The following is a 27,259-nucleotide window of genomic DNA, read 5'->3' as shown; positions in this document are numbered from 1 at the left end:
GAGTTAAGTTTATAAACATGGGGAGGACAAAGTCTTCTGGGAAGGTTCCTTATGTGCAGAACTGGAACAGGCCATGGGATCATTCCAACCAGCATAATATGATGTGATGGAGGCGCTAGCCAGAGCTGAGCTGGATAAGATGCCCTGGATGTGAAAATCTCTCCTGCCCCTCTGGCAACGCACTCTGCACTGGCTGTCTCAGAATGGAGGTGCGTTTTGACACTTACCTCCCTGGTAAAGCACAGAGAGCTACTGATGTGACACGCGTGGTCTAAGAGCTCGGCGGTAGCTTGTCACCTTTAAGGGGAATAAAACGTGCATCTCCAGGGAAGCCTGCTCACTCAGCAAAGCCTTTGGTGGGTAACCTGTCCACCAAAAAGTATAGAGCCCCCCGCTCTCTTCCCTCCGACACCCCGCGGGACCATCAGCTCACTTCCCTGTGCGGCAGCATCTGAACCCCATCTAGCCCAGGGTCCTGTCTTCCGAGAACGACCGGTGCCAGATGCTCCAAAGGCAATGAACGGAGCAGGGCAATGGCATGATCCATCCCCTGCTGTCCACTCCTAGCTTCTGGCAGTCAGAGGTTTAGAAACAGCCGGGGCCTGGGGTTGTGTCCCTGACCATCTTAGCTGTTAGCCCCTGATTGAATGCATGCTACCTCCCAGTCGACTCTGAGTGGATTTTTCAGCTGGCTTCTCCTGCAGTCTGTACTGCCACCTCCTCCCCAGAGGTGTATTTTCCCTGGGATTTCACAGATTATAAAGCCTGAGGGGACTGAGCCTACGGCCATGGTCTCGCCTCCTGGACAACAAGCCAGAGAACATCCTGCCATTAATTCCTGTCTGAAGATGAGCAGATCTTTGGGTGGGGACCAATCCTGGCTTGATGGAAAAGCCACAACCCCTTGGTAAATTGTTCCAGTGCTTAATTTACCCTTTGCCAGGCTTTCCCAGTGGCAGGTGTGAGTCCGGGGGGGGGGGGCTGTGAGTGGGGGGAGCCCCCCCCCCCCATCAAATCTCAGATCCCTGCATTGCCTGGGACCAAGTCCCCCTGCAGCAGGATTTGCCTCTGTATCTGCGGGGAGTCCCCTGGCAGCCGCAGCTGCCCCTGGGCGGATGATGTGGGGGTGGGGGGCTGCCCCCTCCCAATCTCCCCCCCTTTGAATGAGCCTCGAGCACAAGCAATGACCCTTCGCCACCCCCAGCGGAACGGACGTGTCCCGGAACTAACGTGGCCGGGTCGCGTTCGCGCCTCCCCGCGGGGGGACCTTTTCGCCGCTGACCTGTGACCCGGAAGTTCCGGCCTGGCCTGGCGCGGCGTGCGGGATGGAGGCGGAAGTGGGGGGCCGAGCGCGGCCGCCCCCGCCGGGTGAGAAGCGGGGCGGGGGTGTCACAGCCAAAGGGGTCCCCCGGGGCCCTGCTCCGGCCTGGGGGGGGGGCCGAGATCGGCCCTGACCCCCCCCCCGTGGGGCCCCCGTTCCTCTGGGGGCGGGGCTGGATGTGGGGTCTCTGCCCCCGCCCCCTTGGCTGCCCCCCGACTGAGTGACCCCCGGGGCTGGATGTGGGGTCCCCAATTCCCGCCCGAGATCTGCCCTGAGCCCCCCCGTGGGGCCCCCGTTCCTCTGGGGGCGGGGCTGGATGTGGGGTCCCCAATTCCCCCCCGAGATCTGCCCTGAGCCCCCCCGTGGGATCCCCCCGTTCCTCTGGGGGCGGGGCTGGATGTGGGGTCTCTGCCCCCGCCCCCTTTGCTGCCCCCCGACTGAGTGACCCCCGGGGCTGGATGTGGGGTCCCCAATTCCCCTCCGAGATCTGCCCTGAGCCCCCCATGGGCGGGGCTGGATGTGGGGCCCACATGCCCCCAGCAGCCCCCCCATATGGAGCCCCCCCATTACCGTGAGAGGGTCAGGCTGGCTGTGGGGTCCCTTCCCCCTGCCCCAGGTCAGCCCTGAACCCCCCTGGGGAGCCCGGCGGCCCAGCGTTAATTCCAGGTCTCATCCGCAGGTAGCGCCAGTGCCCAGGAGCAGCAGGAGCCGGAGGCTGCGCCTCCCCCGTCGTTGGCAGAGAGCCCAGCCCCACAGGACCGTCCCCCCAATGCCAGCCGGGTCACCGACCTGCCCCAGCACACGTCGCACTGGGGGGAAGGGATGTTGGGCAGCCCAGCCCCACAGGACCGTCCCCCCAATACCAACAGGGTCACTGACCCACCCCGGCACACGTCGCACTGGGGGGAAGGGATGATGGACAGGCCAGCCCCACAGGACCATTCCCCCAATACCAACAGGGTCACCGACCTGCCCCGGCACACGTTGCACTGGGGGGAAGAGATGATGGACAGGCCAGCCCCACAGGACCGTCCCCCCAATGCCAGCCAGGTCACCAACCCGCCCCGGCACACGTTGCACTGGGGGGAAGGGATGCTGGACAGGCCAGCCCTGGGGGACCATCCCCCCAATACCAACAGGGTCACTGACCGACCCCAACACACGTCGCACTGGGGGGAAGAGATGATGGACAGGCCAGCCCCACAGGACCGTCCCCCCAATGCCAGCCGGGTCACCAACCCGCCCCGGCACACGTCGCACTGGGGGGAAGGGATGCTGGACAGGCCTGCCCCACAGGACCGTCCCCCCAGGAGGAACGGGATCACTGAACCCCCTCGGCAGACGTGGCACTGGGGGGAGGAGGTGGAGGAGTGCTCAGCCCCACCGGCCCGGCCCCCAAAGAACACTGAGGTCACCACTCCGCCCCGGCACCCGTCGCATTGGGGGGAAGGGATGCAGGTGTTGCCAGCCCTAGGTGACCATTCACCCGACAGCAGTCGGCTCGGTGAACGGCCGCAGGGCCTGTCCCGGCAGGGGAGAGGGATGCCGGAGCCCAGCCACGCTGCAGGTTTGGCTCAGAAGGAGCCCGGGGCCCAGGAGCCGGTGGGTCCCCCCGAGGTGGGCGAGCAGGCCCTGCTGGCTATGCTGATGGCCGTGGCCAACAGCCCGCTGCCGGTGCGTAGCCAGCAGAAGGACGAGCCGGATCTGACGGCGGAGGAGAAGCTGACCATCCTGCGGGCGCTGTACCGGGACAAGCCCGTGGTCTTCCTGGAGCGCTTCCGGCGGGCCCTGCGCGTCGAGCACCTGGGCTGCTTCACCCACCTGGCCGCCCGCTACGAAGTGCGCTTCTACTGCGACGAGGTGCGCCGGGCCGCCCGCGGCAAGGCCGGCCACACCCGAGTGCGCAACAAGAGGTACGCCGCCCTGCAGCAGCTCATCAAAGGTACGGAGCCGCCGGGGCGGGGGCTCTGCTCTCACAGGCAGTGGCACCCTGGTCCTGACGCTACAGGGCATGGACCAGCAGGGGGCACCCTCCCCTGGCAGTCGGTGCTGACTGCAATGCCCCGCGGCAGCACTAGGGGGCGCTGTGCTGCAGGGGGTAGGTTGGTGCCCGCTGGGTGCCCTGGCTGGAGGCTGCTCGAGCATCACCTGGCCATGTCAGCCCAGATGGTGCCAGGTGCCCCCCGCACAGGCTGCCATGGCAGAGGCTTAGGACAGAGTGGGTCAGAGACAGCAGCCCTGTCCGTGGGGGATCTCTGCAGGCTGAGTAGTGGGGACTAGTGGTTGGAGCGGGGGGGGGTGGGGGGCTGGGAGCCAGGACTCCTAGGTTCCATCCTGGCTCTGGGAGGGGAGTGGGGGCTGGGGGTTAGAGCAGGGGGGCTGGGAGCCAGGACTCCTGGGTTCCATCCCGGCTCTGGGGGGGCGTGGGGTCTGGTGGTTAGAGCAGGGGGGCTGGGAGCCAGGACTCCTGGGTTCCATCCCGGCTCTGGGGGGGAGTGGGGGCTGGTGGTTAGAGCAGGGGGGCTAGGAGCCAGGAGTCCTGGGTTCCATCCCGGCTCTGGGAGGGGAGTGGGGTCTGGTGGTTAGAGCAGCGGGGGCTAGGAGCCAGGACTCCTGGGTTCCATCCCGGCTCTGGGGGGGAGTGGGGTCTGGTGGTTAGAGCAGGGGGGCTGGGAGCCAGGACTCCTGGGTTCCATCCCGGCTCTGGGAGGGGAGTGGGGGCTGGTGGTTAGAGCAGGGGGGCTAGGAGCCAGGACTCCTGGGTTCCATCCCGGCTCTGGGAGGGGAGTGGGGGCTGGTGGTTAGAGCAGGGGGGCTAGGAGCCAGGACTCCTGGGTTCCATCCCGGCTCTGGGAGGGGAGTGGGGGCTGCATCTGCCCTGGAGTGCCCCAGAAGCCCCCCAGCCCTGGTGCTGTGGCTCCAGCCCCTGCATGCTCTCTCTGCCTCGCAGGGGGGGAGTATTTCAGCGACGAGCAGATGCGGGCGCGGGAGCCCCTGCTCTATGAGCAATACATCGGGCAGTACCTGAGCGACGAGGAGCTGCTGGCCCTGGGCAGCCAGGCACTGGCCGGCCCCTGCTCCCTCTCCGGGGTCCTGCTCGACTCCTACCAGGAGCAGGTGCTCCAGCTGCGGCTGCACATCCAGCAGGAGCAGGAGGACGCCTGCATGGAGGAGGAGGAGGACGACGACGAAGGTCAGTATGTAGTCTGGCTGGGCGAGGGGAGTGGGGTCCAGTGGTTAGAGCAGGGGGCTGGGAGCCTGGACTCCTGGGTTCTCTCCCTGGCTCTGGGAGGGGAGTGGGGTCTAGTGGTTAGAGATGGGGGAGGCTGGGAGCCAGGACTCTTGGGTTCCCTCCCCACTCTGGGAGGGGAGTGAGATCTGACATCCCGTTACTGGCTCTATGACTGGTATCCGTCCCCCCCTTGCTGATCGTGCCCTCTCTCCCTGCCAGGTGAGGAGTCCAGCTCGGCCTCGGACGCCTGGGTCCCCGACACGGAGGAGAAGGCCTTTCTGCGGGAGGAGTTCACCAGCCGCATGCACCAGCACTTCCTGGACGGCAAGGACAGTGACTTCGATTACAGGTGAGGGGGGCGGGTGCCGGGCGTCGCTCGCTGGGCCACTGCCCGGGGGGGGGACAGCAGAAGTGGGGCTGGTGGGGGGGGGGGGCAAGGTGCATCTGTCTCAGCTCTGGGAGGGAGAGAGGTCTAGTGGTTAGAGCGTGTGGGTGGGGCACTGGGAGCCAGGACCCGGATTCTGTCCCTGGCTCTGGGAGGGGAGTGGGGTGTAGGGGTCAGAGCAGGGGGCCCAGGACACCTGGGTTCTGTCCCTGGCTCTGGGAGGGGAGTGGGGTGTAGGGGTCAGAGCAGGGGCCCAGGACACCTGGGTTCTGTCCCTGGCTCTGGGAGGGGAGTGGGGTGTAGGGGTCAGAGCAGGGGGGCTGGGAGCCAGGACTCCTGGGTTCTGTCCCTGGCTCTGGGAGGGGAGTGGGGTGCAGGGGTCAGAGCAGGGGCCCAGGACACCTGGGTTCTGTCCCGGGCTCTGGGAGGGGAGTGGGGTGTAGGGGTCAGAGCAGGGGGCTGGGAGCCAGGACCCCTGGGTTCTGTCCCTGGCTCTGGGAGGGGAGTGGGGTGCAGGGGTCAGAGCAGGGGGCTGGGAGCCAGGACTCCTGGGTTCTGTCCCTGGCTCTGGGAGGGGAGTGGGGTGTAGGGGTCAGAGCAGGGGGGCTGGGAGCCAGGACTCCTGGGTTCTGTCCCCGAGGTCACAGCTCTGGGTTCGTTTTCTCCCAGCGAGGTGGACGAGAACCCCGAGTTCGACAATCTGGACATTGTGTCGCGGGACGAGGAGGAGCGTTACTTCGACGGCGAGGAGTCCGAGGAGGCGGAGGAGATGGAGGCAGAGTAGGGGGTCCCCTCCCCCCTCCCAAAGCCTGGCACCCTGAGTGGGGGGCAGGACCCAACTCGTGCAGTAACCCAGACTCCTAGTCTGTGACCTGGGATCCTTCCCCCCCGTCGGCTTGGGGTGTGGCCCCGCCAGACCCCGCCCCCGTACGCTCGCCCCAGGTCGCTCCCGGCCTGTGAGCCAGTTCAGACAGGTACCTTTGTGTCAGGGGGTCCCTGCCCCCCCCCCGCCCCCGTGGCTGTGTGAGCCCCACGGCCATGGCTCTCAGGGCTGCCCAGACTCTGCCCTGACCCCGTCTCTGAGCCTCCAGGCCCCCAGGGCGGGAAGTGCCCCAGCCACGTGGCCAGGCCCAGGGCTGCACCGGGAAGCAGCCACTCCGGGGAACGGCCCCCCCTGCTGGGGCTGGCCTGGGGCAGGGGCCTGGGGGCCAGGGCAGGCCGGGGGGGGCGGGGGCAGCAGGGCACGGTCACAATTAAAGCTTTTCCAGAACAGGTTTTGCAACAGCAGCAGTTTGGTCCTTTCGGCCTGAAAATCCTGCGACTTGTGCTGGGGCACCAGGGAGCCAGGACTCCTGGGTTCTCTCCCTGGCTCTGGGAGGGGAGTGGGGGACTGGTGGGTTAGAGCAGGGGGGGCCGGGAGCCAGGACTCCTGGGTTCTCTCCCGGCTCTGGGAAGGGAGTGGGGGCTGGTGGGTTAGAGCAGGGGGGGCCGGGAGCCAGGACTCCTGGGTTCTCTCCCGGCTCTGGGAGGGGAGTGGGGGACTGGTGGGTTAGAGCAGTGGGGGCCGGGAGCCAGGACTCCTGGGTTCTCTCCCGGCTCTGGGAAGGGAGTGGGGGCTGGTGGGTTAGAGCAGGGGGGGCCGGGAGCCAGGACTCCTGGGTTCTCTCCCGGCTCTGGGAAGGGAGTGGGGGCTGGTGGGTTAGAGCAGGGGGGGCCGGGAGCCAGGACTCCTGGGTTCTCTCCCCGGCTCTGGGAAGGGAGTGGGGGCTGGTGGGTTAGAGCAGGGGGGGCCGGGAGCCAGGACTCCTGGGTTCTCTCCCGGCTCTGGGAAGGGAGTGGGGGCTGGTGGGTTAGAGCAGGGGGGACTGGGAGCCAGGACTCCTGGGTTCTCTCCCAGTTGCACGCACTGCCGGGTGCCAGCAGGGGGCAGCACAGGCCAAGGCACTGGGTGAGCGCACAGGATAGCTCCAGGGGGGGTAGGTTGGTGCCCGCTGGGTGCCCTGGCTGGAGGCTGCTCGAGCATGACCTGGCCGTGTCAGCGCAGCTGCCCCCAGCACAGGCTGCCATGGCAGAGGCTAAGGACAGAGTGGGTCAGAGACAGCAGCCCTGTCCGTGGGGGATCTCTGCAGGCTGAGTAGTGGGGACTAGTGGTTAGAGCAGGGGGTGGGGGTGCTGGGACTCCTGGACTCTATCCCGGCTCTGGGAGGGGAGTGGGACCTGGTGGTTAGAGCAGAGGGGCTGGGAACCAGGACTCCTGGGTTCTCTCCTTCCTCTGGGAAGGCAGTGGGGTCTGGTGGTTAGAGCAGAGGGCTAGGGGCCAGGACTCCTGGGTTCTATCCCCAGCTCTGGTGGGGAGTGGGGTCTGGTGCTTAGAGCAGGGGGAGCTGGGAGCCAGGGCTCCTGGGTTCTCTCCCAGCTCTGGGAGGGGAGTCAGGTCTAGTGAGTAGAGCAGGGGGCGGTTCTGTTCCTGGCTGTGCCAGGGGAGCACTGGCCTAAGCATCACCGCTGGGTTTGCTGGAACCAGGGGGCGCTCCCAGCCCCTCCCTCTGTGATGAGTTACTTTGCCTCTCCGTGCCTCAGTTTCCCTTCCCCCGGGTGCTAGCCGGTGTCTGTTGGGTGGTCAGGAAGCTCCAAGCCTCAGCGCCCTGCCGAGCCCCTGCCAGGCAGCCCCAGGCTCTGCTTGATTCCGCTGTTTTCGGGGGAGGGGGGCCGGGGCCAGCGCAGGGACCTTCCGCCGGGGGATTTGCCATCAGGTGCCGTGTCGCTAGCCGGCGGGGGGAGCGGAGCCTCCTGATCCCTGCAGGTGACTCGCTTTCCCTCACCGGTTTCACTTCCTTTCGGGGTTTTCGGTCCCGTCCCAGCTTCCCTGTGGGAAATTCCACCGGCAGGTGGGGGTGCTGCCGCTCAGCTGACCGGCCGGGGGTGCGGGCCCGGCAGGAAATACCTGCCCCAGCCAGGTTCCTCTTCGGGAAGGGAAGCCAGTTCCCCGGGGCAGGCCCAGCTCGGTCCCTGCCTGGCTTCCTCGTCTGGGCCTGGGTCACAGGCCTGGCCCCTCGTGTCAGTTACAGCAGCCTCAGGGCTGCTCTCAGTCCTGCTTCCCGCCCGCTGGGGGCAGGGCACCCCAGCACCTGAGATCCGCCCCCGGTGGGCCCTGGGGGGCAGAGAATAACCACAGTGCCACGCCCCTGCTCTGCCCCCTAGCCGGGGGGACCCCCTGTGAGGAGATTCCCAGGCCTGACTCCTCACCGCAAGGGGTCTGGGCGTGAGCGAGAAAGCCCAGCTGACCCGTGGAACTCACCGCCGCTAGATCAGACCTGGCGCTGGCAGCGGGGAGAGGAGTGAGCAGTGGGTGATTCTCACCGCCCGGCCCCACGGGCACACTCGAGGGCGGGGGGGGGGTCAGCTCGGTACTGCCGCCTCTGTCAGCGTGGAGTGAGCGCCAGCCAGACGCTGGGGGATGTGGGGGGCTGATCGCCCCCCGCCCATGTGTGTCACCCCCCCCACACACACACACACAGACACGTCTCTGCCCTCGTGCTTTGGGTGCCCGGGGCTGGCTCTGGCCCCGCTTGGCCCCAGGGTCAAAGCAGAGGCTGTGGGAGAATGGGGAGGGCAGCAGGGCAGTGGGGTCGCTCGGCCCCTGGGCCCCCTTTGCTGAGGCTGCGCCCCGAGGAATGGCTGGGACCCTTACGCCCTGAGGCCAGCCCCCCCCAGAGGGCCCAGGCCCCGGCCCCATCCCCGGTGGGAAACACGAGGACCCTGCCCTGGCTTTTTGCTGGCGTGGATCCCGCCCCCAGGGGCTGCGTGTTTGTGGGGTGCCCGGTTGTGAGGATCCCTGAGGTCCCCCCGCCCGGACCCAGCTGCAGGGGGCTGCTGATCCCGCTGGCCCTGGGGGGCTCCTGCCTGCGACGAGTGTGCCAGGGCTCAGCACTGGCGCTGTGGGCAGCGCGTGGCAGGAGCTGGGGGGCAGGGTTGGCACAGGAGGGACGGGGGGAGGGAGCTTGTCCCACTGTCCCTCCCCACCTCACTCTTTCCCGTGTGCTCCGGGGAGCCCCCACCAGCTCGGCTGTGGGGACCCAGCCCCGATCGCAGCCTCCTGCCAGGATTGGGCCCTGCCTGCACCGCAGCTGCCCCCCCCACACACACCCCGTCTCGGCTCCAGCTGCCCACACGCCACCACTGCAACCGCTCCCACAAACCACTTGGAGGGGCGTGGGGTGTAGTGGTTAGAGCGGGGGGGGCAGGGAGCAGAGTCAGTCCCCAAAGGGCTGTGGGCCAGGACTCCTGGGTTCTCCCCTGGCTCTGGGAGGGGAGTGGGGTCTAGCGGTTAGAGCAGGGGGGGGCTGGGAGCCAGGACTCCTGGGTTCTCCCCCGGCTCTGGGAGGGGAGTGGGGTCTAGCGGTTAGAGTGGGGGGGGGCTGGGAGCCAGGACTCCTGGGTTCTCCCCCGGCTCTGGGAGGGGAGTGGGGTCTAGCGGTTAGAGCGGGGGGCGGCTGGGAGCCAGGACTCCTGGGTTCTCTCTGGGCTCTGGGAGGGGCGGGGAGTGGGGTGTTGTGGTTAGAGCCGGGGCCTGGGGGCCAGGACTCCTGGGTTCTCCCCCGGCTCTGGGAGGGGAGTGGGGTCTAGCGGTTAGAGCGGGGGCGCGGCTGGGAGCCAGGACTCCTGGGTTCTCTCTGGGCTCTGGGAGGGGAGTGGAGTCTAGTGGTTAGAGCAGGGGACTGGGGGCCAGGACTCCTGGGTTCTCTCTGGGCTCTGGGAGGGGAGTGGGGTCTAGTGGTTAGAGCAGGGGGAGGGGCTGGGCTGGCAGGGGCTGCGGGTCGGGAGTGAGGGGCACTGGGGGATGGGGGGGACCAGCCCAGTTTATATCAGTCTCCTCCCAGGGCTGCCAGCCCCACAACCCTCTGCCCCAGGCCCCACTGCGGGGGGGGGGGGGGGCGGGGCCGCGGCTGCGGGGCCCGGGCAGTGCCTCACCCCCCCCCCCCCCCCCGGGGCTTTCCATGGAAATTCCGCCTCCTCTCGCTGGGGGCGATTTTTGGAAACTTCTAAACGTCCCGGGCCCCGCCCCCGCCTTTGATCCCCCCCAGCTCCTGCCGCGGGGCCCGGGCTGTGGGGCCGAGGGGGCTGGGCGCCCCCCCCCCCACCCTACAGGCTCCTGGGTGGGCCCAGCCTGCAACGCCCACAATGACCACAGGGGGGCTCCACTCAACGTGCTCCCTGCCCCACAGCGCCCCCTGCCGCCCCGCTCCCTGCCCCACAGCGCCCCCTGCCGCCCCCGCCCCGCTCCCTGCCCCACAGCGACCCCTGCTGAGCCCCCTGCCCCACAGCGCCCCCTGCCGCTCCCTGCCCCACAGCGCCCCCTGCCGCCCCGCTCCCTGCCCCACAGCGCCCCCTGCCGCCCCCGCCCCGCTCCCTGCCCCACAGCGACCCCTGCTGAGCCCCCTGCCCCACAGCGCCCCCTGCCGCCCCGCTCCCTGCCCCACAGCGCCCCCTGCCGCCCCCGCCCCGTTCCCTGCCCCACAGCGGCCCCTGCTGAGCCCCCTGCCCCACAGCGCCCCCTGCTGAGCCCCCCCCCCCCCTCCCTGCCCCACAGCAACCCCTAGCGCTGCCCTGGGTCCAGCCCTGCCTGCCAGGGAAAATGCCCTCCGCTCCCTGCCCCACAGCGCCCCCTGCCGCCCCCGCCCCGCCCCCCGCCCCACAGCGCCCCCTGCTGAGCCCCGCGCCCCGCTCCCCGCCCCACAGCGCCTCCTGCCACTCCCTGCCCCACAGCACCCCCTGCTCAGCCCCCCGCCCCGCTCCCTGCCCCACAGCGGCCCCTGCTGAGCCCCCTGCTCCACAGTGCCCCCTGCTAAGCCCCCCACCCCACTCTCTGCCCCACAGCGACCCCTAGCGCTGCCCTGGGGCCAGCCCTGCCTGCCAGGGAGAGCCCCCTGCTGCGCCCGCCCCACTTCCTGCCCCACAGCGCCTACCGCCGAGCCCTCCACCCCGTTCCCTGCAGCCCAGCGCCCCATGGGGCCCCAAGTCTCCTTGCTCCAGCCCGAGGGCGCCGTGGCGGGTCCTTGGCCCAGTCGCGCGGCGCCGACTCCGGGGGAAGCCCCAGGACCTGTGGCCACAAGCACAGCTGCTTTCCACGCGCCCTCGTGACCTCCGCAGCCGCACTGCTGAGCCGGGGCTGGCCCACCCCAGAGCTGGCTGCATCTGGGCGAGGGATCCCCGGATAACCAGCCCCCGCGTCCCACCCCAGAGCTGGCTGCATCTCGGCGCCGGGCGAGGGATCCCCGGATAACCAGCCCCCGCGTCCCACCCCAGAGCTGGCTGCATCTCGGCGTCGGGTGAGGGATCCCCGGATAACCAGCCCCCGCGTCCCACCCCAGAGCTGGCTGCATCTGGGCGAGGGATCCCCGGATAACCAGCCCCCGCGTCCCACCCCAGAGCTGGCTGCATCTCGGCGCCGGGCGAGGGATCCCCGAATAACCAGCCCCCGCGTCCCACCCCAGAGCTGGCTGCATCTCGGCGCCGGGCGAGGGATCCCCGTATAACCAGCCCCCGCGTCCCACCCCAGAGCTGGCTGCATCTCGGCGCCGGGCGAGGGATCCCCGAATAACCAGCCCCCGCGTCCCACCCCAGAGCTGGCTGCATCTCGGCGCCGGGCGAGGGATCCCCGGATAACCAGCCCCCGCGTCCCACCCCAGAGCTGGCTGCATCTGGGCGAGGGGTCCCTGGATAACCAGCCCCCACGTCCCACCCCAGAGCTGGCTGCATCTCGGCGCCGGGCGAGTGTGTGTGTGTGTGTGTGTGTGTGTGTGTGTGTGTGTGTGTGTCCTGTGTGTGCGCGTGCGCACGCAGAGCCCCCTGGTGCTGTCCCGGCCTGGGGGGATTCGGATGCCAGTGGAGCTGGGCCCCCCCATACCCCAGATGCCCCGGCCAGTGTCAGCAGCCCCCCTTCTGCCACCCCAGAGCGTTTCAAAGACTGAGCGATGGGGGCGGTGAGGATCCTTAGCCGCTTGGTGGGGGTCCCGCATCCAAGGGCTTTTCCCCATTTTCTTCCTGCCCCTCCAATGCCCCCGGCAGCTCCTGGGCTCACACCAGCCTGGCCGATGCCCTCCCCTGCCACGCTAGGACCCAGTCACGCCGAGGGGCTCGATTCTCCGGCAGCGCCAGCCTCCGAATGACGTCAGCCCCCCGGAAGGGCTGGGTTCTGGGGCCCTGTTTGCGGCGTGATCTAGGGCCCAGGCCCTGACTAATGCCTCTGTGGGGCAGTGAGGCGGAAGGGCAGTAGTGGCCACACCCTGATCCCCCAGCAGCGCTTGGCAGGGCCCCCAGAGCCATGGGGCAGGGGGTTAACCCCCCCCCCTTGAGATGCCTGGGAAAAGGGCTCAGGCTCTCTGCACATTCAGGCAGCGTCACTGCGTCACTCACACTCGGGGCAGATCCCCCGTTCTCAGCGACGGGCTCAGGCTCCCTGCAGACCCAGGCAGCGTCACTCACACTCAGGGCAGCTCCCCCCACCCAGCAACGGGCTCAGGCTCCCTGCAGACCCAGGCAGCATCACTCACACTCGGGGCAGCTCCCCCCACCCAGCGACAGGCTCAGGCTCCCTGCAGACCCAGGCAGCGTCGCTGCGTCACTCACACTCGGGGCAGCTCCCCCCACCCAGCGACGGGCTCAGGCTCCCTGCAGACCCAGGCAGCGTCACTCACACTCGGGGCAGCTCCCCCCACCCAGCGACGGGCTCAGGCTCCCTGCAGACCCAGGCAGCGTCGCTGCGTCACTCACACTCGGGGCAGCTCCCCCCACCCAGAAACGGGCTCAGGCTCCCTGCAGACCCAGGCAGCGTCACTCACACTCGGGGCAGCTCCCCCCACCCAGCGACGGGCTCAGGCTCCCTGCAGACCCAGGCAGCGTCGCTGCGTCACTCACACTCGGGGCAGCTCCCCCCACCCAGCGATGGGCTCAGGCTCCCTGCAGACCCAGGCAGCGTCACTCACACTCAGGGCTGCTTCCCCCACCCAGTGACGGGCTCAGGCTCCCTGCAAACCCAGGCAGCGTCACTCACACTCAGGGCAGCTCCCCCCACCCAGCGACGGGCTCAGGCTCCCTGCAGACCCAGGCAGCGTCACTCACACTCGGGGCAGCTCCCCCCACCCAGCGACGGGCTCAGGCTCCCTGCAGACCCAGGCAGCGTCGCTGCGTCACTCACACTCGGGGCAGCTCCCCCCACCCAGTGACGGGCTCAGGCTCCCTGCAGACCCAGGCAGCGTCACTCACACTCAGGGCAGCTCCCCCCACCCAGCGACGGGCGCAGGCTCCCTGCAGACCCAGGCAGCATCACTCACACTCAGGGCTGCTTCCCCCACCCAGTGACGGGCTCAGGCTCCCTGCAGACCCAGGCAGCATCACTCACACTCAGGGCAGCTCCCCCCACCCAGCGACGGGCTCAGGCTCCCTGCAGACCCAGGCAGCGTCACTCACACTCGGGGCAGCTCCCCCCACCCAGCGACGGGCTCAGGCTCCCTGCAGACCCAGGCAGCGTCGCTGCGTCACTCACACTCGGGGCAGCTCCCCCCACCCAGAAACGGGCTCAGGCTCCCTGCAGACCCAGGCAGCGTCACTCACACTCGGGGCAGCTCCCCCCACCCAGCGACGGGCTCAGGCTCCCTGCAGACCCAGGCAGCGTCGCTGCGTCACTCACACTCGGGGCAGCTCCCCCCACCCAGCGATGGGCTCAGGCTCCCTGCAGACCCAGGCAGCGTCACTCACACTCAGGGCTGCTTCCCCCACCCAGTGACGGGCTCAGGCTCCCTGCAAACCCAGGCAGCGTCACTCACACTCAGGGCAGCTCCCCCCACCCAGCGACGGGCTCAGGCTCCCTGCAGACCCAGGCAGCGTCACTCACACTCGGGGCAGCTCCCCCCACCCAGCGACGGGCTCAGGCTCCCTGCAGACCCAGGCAGCGTCGCTGCGTCACTCACACTCGGGGCAGCTCCCCCCACCCAGCGACGGGCTCAGGCTCCCTGCAGACCCAGGCAGCGTCACTCACACTCAGGGCAGCTCCCCCCACCCAGCGACGGGCGCAGGCTCCCTGCAGACCCAGGCAGCATCACTCACACTCAGGGCTGCTTCCCCCACCCAGTGACGGGCTCAGGCTCCCTGCAGACCCAGGCAGCATCACTCACACTCAGGGCAGCTCCCCGCACCCAGCGATGGGCTCAGGCTCCCTGCAGACCCAGGCAGCATCACTCACACTCAGGGCTGCTTCCCCCACCCAGTGACGGGCTCAGGCTCCCTGCAGACCCAGGCAGCGTCACTCACACTCAGGGCAGCTCCCCCCACCCAGCGACGGGCTCAGGCTCCCTGCAGACGCCTGGCATCACATTTTTGAGCTTTTTGGCCCTGGCGCCAGGAGCTGGAAGCTTAGACCAGATCCTGGGCTGCCAGAGCCGAGACCAGGGCACAGGCCTGGCCGGCCGCTGGGAAAGCCCCTGACGCGGGATCTCGTGAGTGCCCCACCCCACAGGAGGCAAACCCGGCCAGGCGTCCCCAGGGAACTGTCTGTTCGGGATGCCAGGAATCCCAGCGATTTGAAACGGAGCCGGCGCGGCTGCCCAGCTGGGAGGGCGGGTGTGAGCCTTCGCCCCTCCGAGCAATGCCCGGCACGACTCTATTAATGCCCGCGGCTCTCGCTGGTTCTAGCCCTGCTAGGATGTCAGTGGGCATGTGATGGGGGAGGGGGGAATTAGCATCCAGCAACATCTCGGAGCATCCGTTAACTGTCCTGGTGCAGGGGTGTACGACGGGGCAGCAGCCGCAGGGATATGACCCAGGGACCCCTGCTTCAACAGCCCAGCACTCTGCATGAAAGGAGACTCACCGCTCTGGGTGAGCAGTGTAGGGGATATGACACACAACATGCAGTGCTGGATCCAGGCTCTAGAGGGCAGTGAGTGGTGTGCAAAGCTAGCTAGAGATACATATATACAGTATAGACACAGATGCACATGGAAACACACCCAGCCACTGCTCCTTGCACACCTGCATCTCATTCCCACCACTCACTTGCCCTGGGGGCTCCCAGGCAGGTGCAGGACCCCGATATGCCGGGTGCTGCACAGACAGATCCGGTCCCTGCCCCAGCAAGTTGAAAGTCTAACAATGACCCAGGCCTCTGGAAGGAGAGTGGGGTCCAGTGGTTGGAGCAGGGGGGTGGGATCCAGGACTCCTGGGTTCCCTCCCCGGCTCTGGGAGGGGAGTGGGGTCTAGTGGTTAGAGCAGGGGGGGATGGGAGCCAGGACTCCTGGGTTCTCTCCCCGTCTCTGGGAGGGGAGTGGGGTCCAGTGGTTAGAGCAGGGGGGTGGGAGCCAGGACTCCTGGGTTCTCTCCCTGGCTCTGGGAGGGGAGTGGGGTCCAGTGGTTAGAGCAGAGGGGTGGGAGCTAGGACTCCTGGGTTCTCTCCCTGACTTGCTGTGTGACCTTGGGTCAGCTGAGGGGACGGGATGTGTGTGATGGAGGAGAAAGGGAATTCAGCTGGGGGGGCAGGCGTGTGGGGAGGGGGGGTCAGAGGGGAGGATCCAAGGAGCCCCCCCCCCCCCCCCCAGCCGCCTGACACATTTTTTCCCACTTGGTCAGTGTCTGAGGCTCCTGCTGCCTCCACTTTCCCCGGCCGCAGGCTGATGGAAACCAGGCCGTTCCCAGGCCCTGGCCCCGGCCCCTGCACACGCAGCCTGACGCTGCCGCGGGGGGGTCTCCCCGGGGGCCTTTCTCACCCTGGGCTGCTCAGGGGGAGGGGAACCTAATGCCCTGAGGGTGATGGGCTGGCCTGGGGAGGGGGGGGGCTTGGGGCTTGCCCTGCTGGGGGGCACTGGGCCCGATCCGGCCCCATGGCAGAGACTGGCTGGCTGGGGGGCGCAGGGAATGGGGCACGGGGCCTGTCCCCTCTGAGGGGCACCGGCCCTGATCCGTCTGTGAAAGTTGAGCCCCGTTCTGCCCTCCTGTAGTTGGTGCACAGGGAGGATAACAACCCGCTACTGCTACCAGCTGGTGGAGAGACTCCTCGGGCTGCGCTGCCACGGGCCTCCCCGGGTGGGTCCCAGCAGCTGCCCCAAGGCGCCCCCCCACCCCCACCCCGCTCGACGTCCTGCAGCTTCTTCAAAGGTGGGTGAAACGGGGAGTGACGCAGGAATTGCCAGTGACAGGGGAGGGGGCTGGGAGCCCGGACTCCTGGGTTCTCTCCTAGACCTGGGAGAGGGGTCTAATGGGGATGGACTGGGAGCCCGGACTCCTGGGTTCTCTCCTAGACCTGGGAGAGGGGTCTAGTGGGGGTGGACTGGGAGCCCAGACTCCTGGGTTCTCTCCCAGAGCTGGGAGGGGAGTTGGGTCTAGTGGGGGTGGGCTGGCAGCCCGGACTCCTGGGTTCTCTCCCAGAGCTGGGAGGGGAGTTGGGTCTAGTGGGGGTGGGCTGGCAGCCCGGACTCCTGGGTTCTCTCCCAGAGCTGGGAGGGCAGTTCCAACCTCACAGCTGGGTCATGTTGAGGGGACAGCGCCTCCGCAGTGAAATCCTGGGACTGTGGCAGGAACCATTCCCAGGCTTCTCCTCTGCGGCTCCCGCCCAGCCCAGGCGGGTCTGTCTGGGCCGTTCGGCTGCAGGGCCCATGGGGAACCCCCGCCCGGCCTGGCACCGGGGCCCGGCCAGGGCAGGGGGGACGCCCTGGGCGAGACTCTGGGCTCCACAAATACCCAAACATCTGGGGCAGCTGGGCTGGCGTCACCGTGATTCCCACAGCCCCCGGCCTGTGCCCCCCCCCCCGTCTAGGCCCCCGGGGTTGAGTCCTGTCCAGGCCCCCGGCTCGCCCCCCGCCCGGCTCTGGCCACGCACGTCCCAGCTGGGTCCTACCACCCCCGGGAGATGAGCAGCGTCCAGCCCACTCACTTCCCGCCGGGGGGACGAGTCAGGCCTGGCGAGGTTCCTCCCCCCGGCCCATCTGTCTGAGCCTGTCTAGCAAGCAGGACTGGGCCTGGGCCACTGCAGCGAGACTCCCCTCCCCGAGCTGGGAGAGAACCCAGGAGTCCTGGCTCCCAGCCCCCTGCTCTAACCACCAGACCCCACTCCCCTCCCTGAGCTGGGAGAGAACCCAGGAGTCCTGGCTCCCAGCCCCCCTGCTCTAACCACCAGCCCCCACTCCCCTCCCAGAGCCGGGGACAGAACCCAGGAGTCCTGGCTCCCAGCCCCCCTGCTCTAACCACTATCCTCCACTCCCCTCCCCGAGCTGGGAGAGAACCCAGGAGTCCTGGCTCCCAACCCCGCTGCTCTAACCACTAGACCCCACTCCCCTCCCCGAGCTGGGAGAGAACCCAGGAGTCCTGGCTCCCAACCCCGCTGCTCTAACCACCAGACCCCACTCCCCTCCCCGAGCTGGGAGAGAACCCAGGAGTCCTGGCTCCTCCCCGAGCTGGGAGAGAACCCAGGAGTCCTGGCTCCAGACCCCCTGCTCTAACCACCAGACCCCCCTTCCCTCCCAGAGCTGAGGAGAGAACCCAGGAGTCCTGGTCCCCAGCCCCTGCTCTAACCACCAGACCCCACTCCCCTCCCCGAGCTGGGAGAGAACCCAGGAGTCCTGGCTCCCAGCCCCCTGCTCTAACCACCAGACCCCACTCCCCTCCCCGAGCCGGGGACAGAACCCAGGAGTCTTGGCTCCCAGCCCCCCTGCTCTAACCACTATCCTCCACTCCCCTCCCCGAGCTGGGAGAGAACCCAAGAGTCCTGGCTCCCAGCCCCCCCTGCTCTAACCACTATCCTCCACTCCCCTCCCCGAGCTGGGAGAGAACCCAGGAGTCCTGGCTCCCAGCCGCTGCCCCTGCCCTGCCCGGAGCCACCCTGGCATGGTTCGAAGGCGCACGGAGCCCACCTTGGCCCAGGCTCCCGGCCAGCAGCCACCCAAGAAGCGCGCGGCTCCGGACAGGGCTCCTGGCCCGGCTCCAGGGAGGAGGCGGGGGGGCCGTAGCGACGTGCTAGGGCTGACCACAGGCGTCTGCAGGACCCGCACGCGGCCCCCGGGGACAAGCACGGCCCAGCCGCCGACACCCTGCCAGGCAGCGGGACTTCACCTTGGGGAGCGGGAGCCTCTTGGGGCGAGAGCCACTCGGGGCTAGTGGTTAGCTCGGGGGGGCTGGGAACCCGGACTCCTGGGTTCTCTCCCCGGCTCTGGGAGGGGAGTGGGGTCTAGCGGTTAGAGTGGGGGAGCTGGGAGCCAGGACTCCTGGGTTCTATTCGCAGCCCTTGAAGGACTCCCAGCCCCCTGAGTTTGGCTTTGGATTTAGCCCCAGAGCCTGGGGGGCAGCAGGGTCCTGCTGCCCCTCCCCCCCCCGTGGTGCAGGACCCTGCTGCTAGGACGGGGCCTGGCTCGCTCACAGCTGGGCGGGCTCCTGGGCCTCCCTGGGCCCTGGGAAAGCTGCCTTGCGGTTGGGGCCGGCTTTGAACTTCTGCCTTCACCCCCCGCCTCCCCCGGCCTCCCGCGAGCGAGCGGCAGGAAATGCCTGCAGCATGGGTCAGCAGCCTGGGAGCGGCAGAGACCTGGGCTCCGATGGGGGCTCCCCGGTCCAGGGACCCCCCCCAGCCAGCCTCAGCCCTACTGCTGGGCACCGGGGCTGGCTCTGACCGGGGGCTAGTGGGTAGAGCCAGGACTCCCGGCTTCTAGCCTCAGTTTCCCCATCTGGCAGAGGGTGGCACTGGCCCCCAGAGGCCTGAGGGGCTCAGATACCCCAGTGAGGGACACGGGGCCGATTGGGATCTGGCCTGGGTCAGGAGCGGCCAAAAGGGACTGAAAGGGTCCATGTCTGAGCCCACCCACCATGACACATGCAACGACCACGGGCTCGTCTGTATTCACCTGCTTGGTGCGTTATGGGAGCAGCTACAGGCCCCAACCCAGGTCACGGCCCCGTCGGGCCGGGCGCTGCCCAGACCCCGTCCGAGATCAGGGCCCCGTCGGGCCGGGCGCCGCCCAGACCCCTGCCGAGATCGGGTCCCCGTCGGGCCGGGCGCCGCCCAGACCCCAACCGAGATCAGGGCCCCGTCGCGCCGGGCGCCGCCCAGACTGAGTATGAGCCAGTCCCTGCTCCTAAACTCTCCCAGTCTAAACACACAAGGGTGGCAGGGTGATTATCCCCATTTACAGATGGGGAAACTGAGGCACGGGGCCAGGCAGTGATTGACTGGGGTCACGCGGGAAGCCCCGTCCTCTGAAGCCGCTGGTACCTGTCGCCGCCAGGGGGAGAAGGGCCTGTGATTAGATCCACCCGCCCCCCCACGCCCATAGTGCCAGCGCTGCCTGGCTCCCCCGGGGGGGCGAGTTGTGCAGGCTGGTGAGGGCGGAACGGGATAATTGCAGGCCTGGCGCAGCGCCGGCCGGCCGGCCGGGAGGGAGGGGTGAAGCCAGCTTGGCAGGGGGTGGTTATGTGCCAACGTGGCAGCGGGTCCCAGGGCTGGGACGCAGAGCGGGGCGGGGGGGGTCGAAGGGGGCACCCAGGGTCTCAGGGCCACCCAAAGTGCCCACCCCAGGGTGCCCCCCTGAGGGGTGTGGGGGGGGCTCAGTCTCTGTGGCCCATTGCGAGCCTGGATCGCGCCCCCAGTAGAGTCGAACGGCCGTTGGATCGGGGGGGGGGGGGGAGCGCAGGATCCTCCACCGTTGGCCTCCCTGTGCTGGGCTGGGCTCCGGCCCTGCTCACCCCGACCGCAGCGGGACCGGGTGGGCATCAGGGGCTCGGGGCAGGGGCAGGCAGGCAGGCTGTGGACTCCAGGTGGTGGTGGTGGCCAGAGGCGGGGCTGGGAGCCAGGACTCTTGGGTTCTCTCCCCAGCTCTGGGAGGGGAGTGGGGTCTAGTGGTTAGAGCAGGGGGCTGGCAGCCAGGACTCCTGGGTTCTCTCCCCAGCTCTGGGAGGGGAGTGGGGTCTAGTGGTTAGAGCAGGGGGCTGGAAGCCAGGTCGCCTGGGTTCTCTCCCCAGCTCTGGGAGGGGAGTGGGGTCTAGTGGTCAGAGCAGGGGGCTGGGAGCCAGGACTGCTGGGTTCTGTCCCAGCTCTGGGAGGGGAGTGGTGTCTAGTGGTTAGAGTGGGGGGCTGGCAGCCAGGACTCCTGGGTTCTCTCCCCAGCTCTGCATGGCCCTGCCCCACTCCAGGAGCAATCCCTGGAGCAGGGGGCCATGGGCCGGGCTCCAAACTCTCACCCCAGCCACAGGAACCTGCTCTCTCTCAGCCTGCCCCACGGACGGAGCCCCGGGCACAGTGCTGTGGGGTGGGGGGCACCCTCCCTGGCAGCCGCGCAGCCCCCAAGGCCCCAGTGCAGCACTAGGGGGCGCTGTGCCCCGTTTTCCATACTCCACGTGCTGGGCATTGAAAGTTCCTGGCCGGTTCCCCAGGAGTTGGGGGTGAACCCCGGCGTCTGGCCCAGTCATGTGACTCCATCCTGCAGCCCTCGGTCACATGCAGGATTTGGAGCTCCGGTTTCGACCTCGGGGTGTTAACAGCAGCCGTGCTGCCCCCCAGAGGTGGCTGCATTTCAGGTGCTCGCGGCTGCTGTTCCCCTGGTGTCTAGGGGGGACGCGGTGCCAGCCGTACCAGCCTGCCCTGGGTGATCTACCCACCCCCTAGCCCTGGGCGAAGCGAGCCAGCTCCCTGGCCCTCCCGCTCCCAGCCACGGCCCCGCCGCAGCCGACCCCAGGGCTGGAGAAGCAGCTCTGAGCCTGCAGCCCATCACGGGGTCCAGCTCCCGCCGCCCCCCGGCCAGGGCCTGGCTCGTATCCATGGCCCCCCAGCCCCTCACTTCGTTAGGAACATGCTGGCCATGAGCCCAATGCCGGATCCTGCAAACCCACAGAGCCAGCTGCTGCCGTGATTCAGGGAGTGGCGGGAATAGGACCCAGGAGTCCTGGCTCCGAGCCCCCACCCCCACCCCTCTAACCACTGGACCCCACCTCTGCTACCCACCATGAGCTCATTTCTCACACCCCACCCTGCCCCCTCTTTGGGGCTCTCCCCACCCCACCCCCCTCGCCCTGCAGGGCGTCGCTGTTCACCCTGGCCCCTGAGCTCCCTGGGCCAGGGGCCGCCGACTGGCCCCATGGCCAGCTCAGCCCCACCCCAGTGCCTTTCCCAGCCTGTGGGGGGCAGATCCAGAGCTGTAGCCTCAGGGCTCCCACCCGTAGCCCCCAGGGCGGTAGCGACCCAGATGGCCTGGCTAGTTCCCCCCCCCGCCCCCGCCCAGGGTCTGTGAGGTCACTGGTGCCCCCCGCCCCCGGCCCGGCCCCGGCTCCGGCCTGCGAGACAAGCAGCTGCTTTTCGTTTGGGCCGGACTCATCCCAGCCTTGCCGGACAGAGATTCAGCGTCCTGGGCACGGGGCGGGGAATGGGGCCCGGGGCCCGTCCCCTCTATGGGGCGCCAGCAACAGGGTGGGCACGGGCTGGCTCAGGGGGGCGGGGAATGGGGCCCGGGGCCCGTCCCCTCTAGGGGGCGCCGCTCGCCCGGTTAGGGCTCCTGCTCAGCCGGGGGCTGGGTTAGCCCCACGGAAGGAGGGCAAAGCTCGTTAGGGCTTGGAAGACCCTGGTGCATTTGGCCTCTTAATTACTGAGGCGTCATTAGCCGGTGGCAATACTGGGCAGCTGGGGAACTGAGCAGAGTCCTCCCCTGCCACCCCAACCCCCCAGGGTCTGTGGGTCTGCAGTGCCTGACCCGAGCAGGGTCCAGACAGGCCTTCACCCCTCTTCTTCTGTGGGGGCCTTTAAAAAACACTGCCTGTAAACTCAGCCCCCGCACCCCACCCCAGAGGTGGCTGCATCTCAGCCCCAGGCGAGAGGTCCCTGGAGACCCAGCCCACGTGCCCCACCCCAGAGGCTCCGGCTCCAGGTGAGGACTTGGGCGGGGGGGGGGCGTTATACAGGGCTCCCATACCCGGCCCTGAGATGCAGCTGTCTCTGGGGTGGGGGGACTGGTCAGACAGGGACCCCTCACACGGCACTGAAGGACAATTGTTTCACTCCTGTGTCCTGGGTTCAAATGCCGGCTCTGGGAGCCGCCTGGCTCAGGCCGGCTGGGTCCTTTCCTCACTTGCCATGCGGGCGAAGGGCGCCGGGAGCCCCTGGGGGGAGGGGAGGTTCCCAGAGCCCGTCTCCACCCTGCTGGCACCGGCCCCAGCAGCCGGGACCCCGCCCGCCCGCCTGGCACAGGCCCCGCCAGGCCACCCAGCAGCTGCTCGCCCCAAACAGGCCCGTCACTGTGTCGGTGCCGGGGGAGGAATATAAGGGAGTCACCCCGAGACGGGCCCGGGCGGGTGAGTCAGGGAAAGAATAACAGGCAGGCGGCACCCGCCACTCAGCCCGGCTGATTGACAGCGCAGAGCCCAGGCTGAGTCAGAGGGGCCCCAGGTGTCCGGGGACCGCAGGCAGCCCTCAGCTCTCTGTCTGTCCAGCCCCCTCCACTCTCTGCCAGCCGAGTGTCTGTACAGCCGTCCCCAGACACCCCCTTAGCCGTCCATCTGGCCCCAGACACCCCCTTATCCTTCCGTCCATCCGTCCCCAGGCAGCATTCACTGGTCTCCAGACACCCCCTTATCCTTCCGTCCATCTGGCCCCAGAAACCCCCTTAGCCGTCCATCTGGCCCCAGACACCCCCTTAGTTGTCCATTGGTCCCCAGACACCCTCTGTCCGTCCATCTGGCCCCAGACACCCCCTTATCCTTCCGTCCATCCGTCCCCAGGCAGCATTCACTGGTCTCCAGACACCCCCTTATCCCTCCGTCCATCTGTCCCCAGACACCCCCTTAGCCGTCCATCTGGCCCCAGACACCCCCTTATCCTTCCGTCCATCCGTCCCCAGGCAGCATTCACTGGTCTCCAGACACCCCCTTATCCCTCCGTCCATCTGTCCCCAGACACCCCCTTATCCCTCCGTCCATCTGTCCCCAGACACCCCCTTAGCCGTCCATCCCCAGATACCCCTCGATCCCAGCGCCTGTCCCCGGACACCCCCTTATCCTTCCGTCCATCCCCAGATACCCCTCGATCCCTCCGCCTGTCCCCGGACACCCCCTTATCCCTCCGTCCATCCCCAGATACCCCTCGATCCCTGCGCCTGTCCCCGGACACCCCCTTATCCCTCCGTCCATCCCCAGATACCCCTCGATCCCTCTGCCTGTCCCCGGACACCCCCTTATCCCTCCGTCCATCCCCAGATACCCCTCGATCCCTGCGCCTGTCCCCGGACACCCCCTTATCCCTCCGTCCATCCCCGGATACCCCTCGATCCCTGCGCCTGTCCCCGGACACCCCCTTATCCCTCCGTCCATCCCCAGATACCCCTCGATCCCTGCGCCTGTCCCCGGACACCCCCTTATCCATTCGTCGCCAGACACCCTCTGCCCAGCCCACCCCAGACACATTCGCTCTCGATCCCTTTCTCGCCTTCTCCATCCAGCTATTTATTTCTATCCAGCTTTTCTAGCCCGCTCGTCTTTCTAGCTACCAGTCCCCCCCCGCCCCCCTCCCCGGCTCCCTGTGATGTGCAGGAATCTCCCCTCCCAGGCCCTAAAACCACCGGGGGGGGGGAGGTTGTGGGGCCAGTTCCTAGCTCACCGCCAGGCCCGTGTCCCCCCATGTCCCCCCAGCGGGGATGGCGCCGCTCCCCCAGGCTTGCAGCAGCTGGTGGGGGGGGGGGTTCCCCCAGGCTTGCAGCAGCTGGTGGGGGGGGTTTCCCCCAGGCTCGCAGCAGCTGGGGGGGGGGTTCCCCCAGGCTCGCAGCAGCTGGTGGGGGGGGGGGTTATTCAGCCGGGGGGGGGCAATCCTGATGAAAAGGTCCCACGTGGTGTGGAAATCTCCCCCCCCCCCGCCCCGTTGCCCGGCCTGGCCATGCCCATGGCGTGTCCTGGCCCCCCCACGGCCCCTCGGGCCTATATGCTGGCCCGAGGCCCGTCTCTGTGCCGGGCTTTGGGGCACCGGACGCTCCCAGGGCCTGATCCTGGGCTGCCTCGGCTCAGTCCCGGTGGCCCCCCGAGGCCAAACTCCCCGGCGTGACGCAGGCGCGGGGGTGGGCGCAGGGTGGTCCCCCAGCCACACCTGTATCTATCTACCCCCCCCGCTCCCCCCATCTATCTGATCAGGTGACTGAGGCCTCCAGCAAACTGTCCAGTTCATGGCCCAGCCGCCCCAAAATGAAATTGACACGAAACAAAGGTGAAACTGACACGTTTATTTGCTTCATCGCAGCTGAGAGAAATGCAGGAAGGAAACCAAATTTGTGCCTGGTGTTCGTCCGCGTAGACGTGTGTGTGTGTCTGTCTGTCTGTCTGTCCATGAGGGGTGTATCTGTCTGTCTGTGGGGGGGAGTGCACATAGGGGGTGTGTGTGTGTGTGTGCATCAGTGGGAGTGTGTCTGTGGGGGTACGCACACGTATGTGTGGGGGGGTGCACATGTATGGGGGGGTGTATCTGTTTGTGGCGGTGTGGGGGTGACTGTGGGGCTGTGTGTGTACGGTGGATGTGTGTGCGGGGGTGTGCACGTGCATGTGTGTAAGTGGCATGTGCACTTGTACAGGTGTGTGTGTGTATACGCAAGGTGTGTACACATGCGTGTGTGTGTGTGTGTAGATGCAGGGTGTGTGCACATGCAGGTGTGTATGTGTGTGCATGCAGGGTGTGCGCACGTGCAAGTGTGTGTGTGTGTGTGTGCGCGCATGCAGGGTGTGCGCACGTGCAGGGTGTGTGTGCGTATGTGTGTATACGCAGGGTGTGCGCACATGCGGGGTGTGTGTGTGTATATATACGCAGGGTGTGCGCACGTGCGGGGGGTGTGTGTGTGTGTGTGTGTGTGTGTGTGTATATGCAGGGTGTGCGCACGTGTGGGGTGTGTGTGTGTGTGTGTATATACGCAGGGTGTGCGCACGTGCGGGGTGTGTGTGTGTGTATATACGCAGGGTGTGCGCACGTGCACGGTGTGTGTGTGTGTGTACACGCAGGGTGTACGCAAGTGCGGGGTGCGTGTGTGTGTGTACACGCAGGGTGTGCGCACGTGCAGGGTGTGTGTGTGTATATATATATACGCAGGGTGTGTGGGGTGTGTGTGTGTACACACGCGGGGTGTGTGTGGGTGTGTGGGTGTGCGCGCATGCAGGGTGTGCGCACATGCGGGGTGTGTGTACACGCGGGGTGTGCGCACGTGCGGGGTGTGTGTACACGCAGGGTGTGCGCATGTGCGGGTGGTGTGTGTGTGTGTGTGTGTACACGCAGGGTGTGCGCACATGCAGGGTGTTTGTGTGTGTGTACACGCGGGGTGTGCGCACGTGCGGGGTGTGTGTACACGCAGGGTGTGCGCACGTGCGGGTGGTGTGTGTGTGTGTGTGTGTACACGCAGGGTGTGCGCACATGCAGGGTGTGTGTGTGTGTGTACACACGCGGGGTGTGCGCACGTGCGGGGGGGTGTGTACATGCGGGGTGTGCGCGCGGGCGGGGTGTGTGTGTGTGTGTACACACGCGGGGTGTGCGCGCGGGCGGGGTGTGTGTGTGTGTGTGTGTGTACATGCGGGGTGTGCGCGCGTGCGGGGTGTGTGTGTGTGTGGGTGTGTGTGTGTACACACGCGGGGTGTGCGCGCGGGCGGGGTGTGTGTGTGTGTGTGTGTGTGTACACACGCGGGGTGTGCGCGCGTGCGTGCGGCGGGGGGGCGGGGGAGGCGGTTTGCGAGGGTGACAGGCCTGTGACCCCTGGGGCAGGAATTGCCCAACCCGCTCCCCAGCGTTGGGCAGCGCCGCGGCCGGCCCCGGTTGGGGCTGCCAGGCCCGGGGGCGGGGGGCGGAGGGGGGGGGCAGAGGAAGCGTCATTTCCTCTCCCCGTGATGCTGATGCGGCGACTTCTCCTTTTCGATTCTTGCCGGAAACATCTTTTTATCTGGCACCAGGTTCCCCCCCAGCCCCGCTTCCGCCCCAGCTCCCGGCTCTGCAGCTGCGGTTTGACCTCCCCAGGCCTGTCAGAGCCGCCCTGGCGAACCCCCCAGGCCGGGGAGATGGTGCCGCTCCTGGGCCCGGGGGCCTGGAGACCTGGGGGCCGACTCGCCAGCTCCCCTCGTGCCCAGACAGCAGCAGGACGGGGGGACGCTGAGCCCGGAGGCCGCCAAAGCTCCCCCAGGCCACGATCTCCCCAGGGAGCAAAGGCTCAGCGCTGGCGCGGGCCGGGCACGGCGAAGCTTCGCTCAGCCGGCCCTGCTGCTGTCGGGCCCAGGCCCAGGCCCAGGCCCAGGCCCTGCTGCTGTCGGGCCCAGGCCCAGGCCCAGGCCCTGCTGCTGTCGGGCCCAGGCCCAGGCCCTGCTGCTGTCGGGCCCAGGCCCAGGCCCAGGCCCTGCTGCTGTCGGGCCCAGGCCCAGGCCCAGCGCCAGCCCCGAACCGGAGCCTGGTCGCAAACCCCCGCGGGCTGCGCGGCCCCGTAACCAAGTTTTTTGCACTGGAATTTCCTTCATTTTCACTGAGCCCGGCGCCTTGCTCTTGGGGGGGCTTTTCCGGCCGCTCTCCCAGCGCTTCATGCCCCGGCATTTAACCCGCCCAGCGCGCGAGCCGCAAGGCCGGAGGGGGGCGGGGGAGAGGCCTGGCTGCAGCCAGCTCGGGGCAGGGGCCGGGGGCAGGCGTGCAGGGTGTTTGTGTCTGGCTGGTGACGCTGCAGCGGAAGCGGGACCCAAGGCCTATTTTGAGCTGTGGAATAATTGTGGCTGCTGTTTATTTTCCTAGGGCGAGTTTAGCTTCCCCGCCGCACACGGCACCACACGCCGCCCACCCGCGGTTGCGGCTCGCACACTCGGTGACCGTCTGGAACGCAGCCCGGCCCCCAGCTGGGCCAGGGAGCGGAGCCGGGCGGCTCCCGGCGCGGCCTGGGACCGGGAAAGGCCGAAACAGGCAGCGGAAAAGCCCCATTATTATCTTTAACCTCAGTACCTTTCGGGGGGGAGGGGCTCGTTAACCAAAGGCTCGTTACCGCCGGTCGGCCGTTCCCAGCGTGTCCCAGCTGTCGGCGGGACGAGTTTGGGGGGTCTCCGGCCGGTTCTGAGCAGCGCAGGCCACCAGACGCTGCGCTCAGTGGGGTGAGGCCGGCTGGACCCCCGTGGGAGGGAGCCCGTCTGCTCTCCATCCCCCACTGTCCCCCACAGCTCTGCGAAGGCCCCTGGGGTTGGGAGCTTGGGAGCCCCCGGCCAAGCTGCTGTTTACACCCCTGCCCCCCCCATGTGTGTTTGTGGGCCCTAGAGGCCTTTCTCCTGGCGGGGGAAAGGGTTACACCCCCAGCTACCCCCCCACTGGGTCAGCCCC

The 27,259-nt window shown here is 68.1% G+C and overlaps 1 protein-coding gene across 2 annotated transcripts; it reads left to right on the top strand.

Annotated features, from left to right (window-relative positions):
- Positions 1-856: 856 nt before the first annotated feature.
- LOC123349762 (basic salivary proline-rich protein 1-like) lies at positions 857-5,825 on the top strand. 2 transcript variants are annotated; one of them, XM_044987936.1, is made up of 5 exons: positions 857-907; positions 2,001-3,263; positions 4,272-4,514; positions 4,773-4,902; positions 5,608-5,825. In XM_044987936.1, the coding sequence occupies exons 1-5, from the start codon at positions 886-888 to the stop codon at positions 5,720-5,722; spliced, it is 1,773 nt and encodes a 590-aa protein (XP_044843871.1). In that variant the 5' UTR covers positions 857-885; the 3' UTR covers positions 5,723-5,825. The 2 variants fall into 2 exon arrangements, with proteins under 2 accessions (XP_044843871.1, XP_044843870.1); XM_044987935.1 differs by lacking the exon at positions 857-907 and adding an exon at positions 1,289-1,368.
- Positions 5,826-27,259: the final 21,434 nt, after the last annotated feature.

This window comes from Mauremys mutica, chromosome 15, assembly GCF_020497125.1.
Source record: "Mauremys mutica isolate MM-2020 ecotype Southern chromosome 15, ASM2049712v1, whole genome shotgun sequence".
NCBI classification, from domain to species: Eukaryota; Metazoa; Chordata; order Testudines; family Geoemydidae; genus Mauremys; species Mauremys mutica.
Note: the sequence above shows the minus strand (reverse complement) of the source record. Positions and strands in the feature narration are given on the sequence as shown.

Coding starts and splice junctions, on each gene's coding strand:
- LOC123349762 (XM_044987935.1), top strand. CDS start 1,326: ATGGAGGCGGAAGTGGGGGGCCGAGCGCGGCCGCCCCCGCCGG. Junction 3,264..4,271: donor CCTGCAGCAGCTCATCAAAG/GTACGGAGCCGC, acceptor TCTGCCTCGCAG/GGGGGGAGTATTTCAGCGAC. Junction 4,903..5,607: donor GACAGTGACTTCGATTACAG/GTGAGGGGGGCG, acceptor GTTTTCTCCCAG/CGAGGTGGACGAGAACCCCG.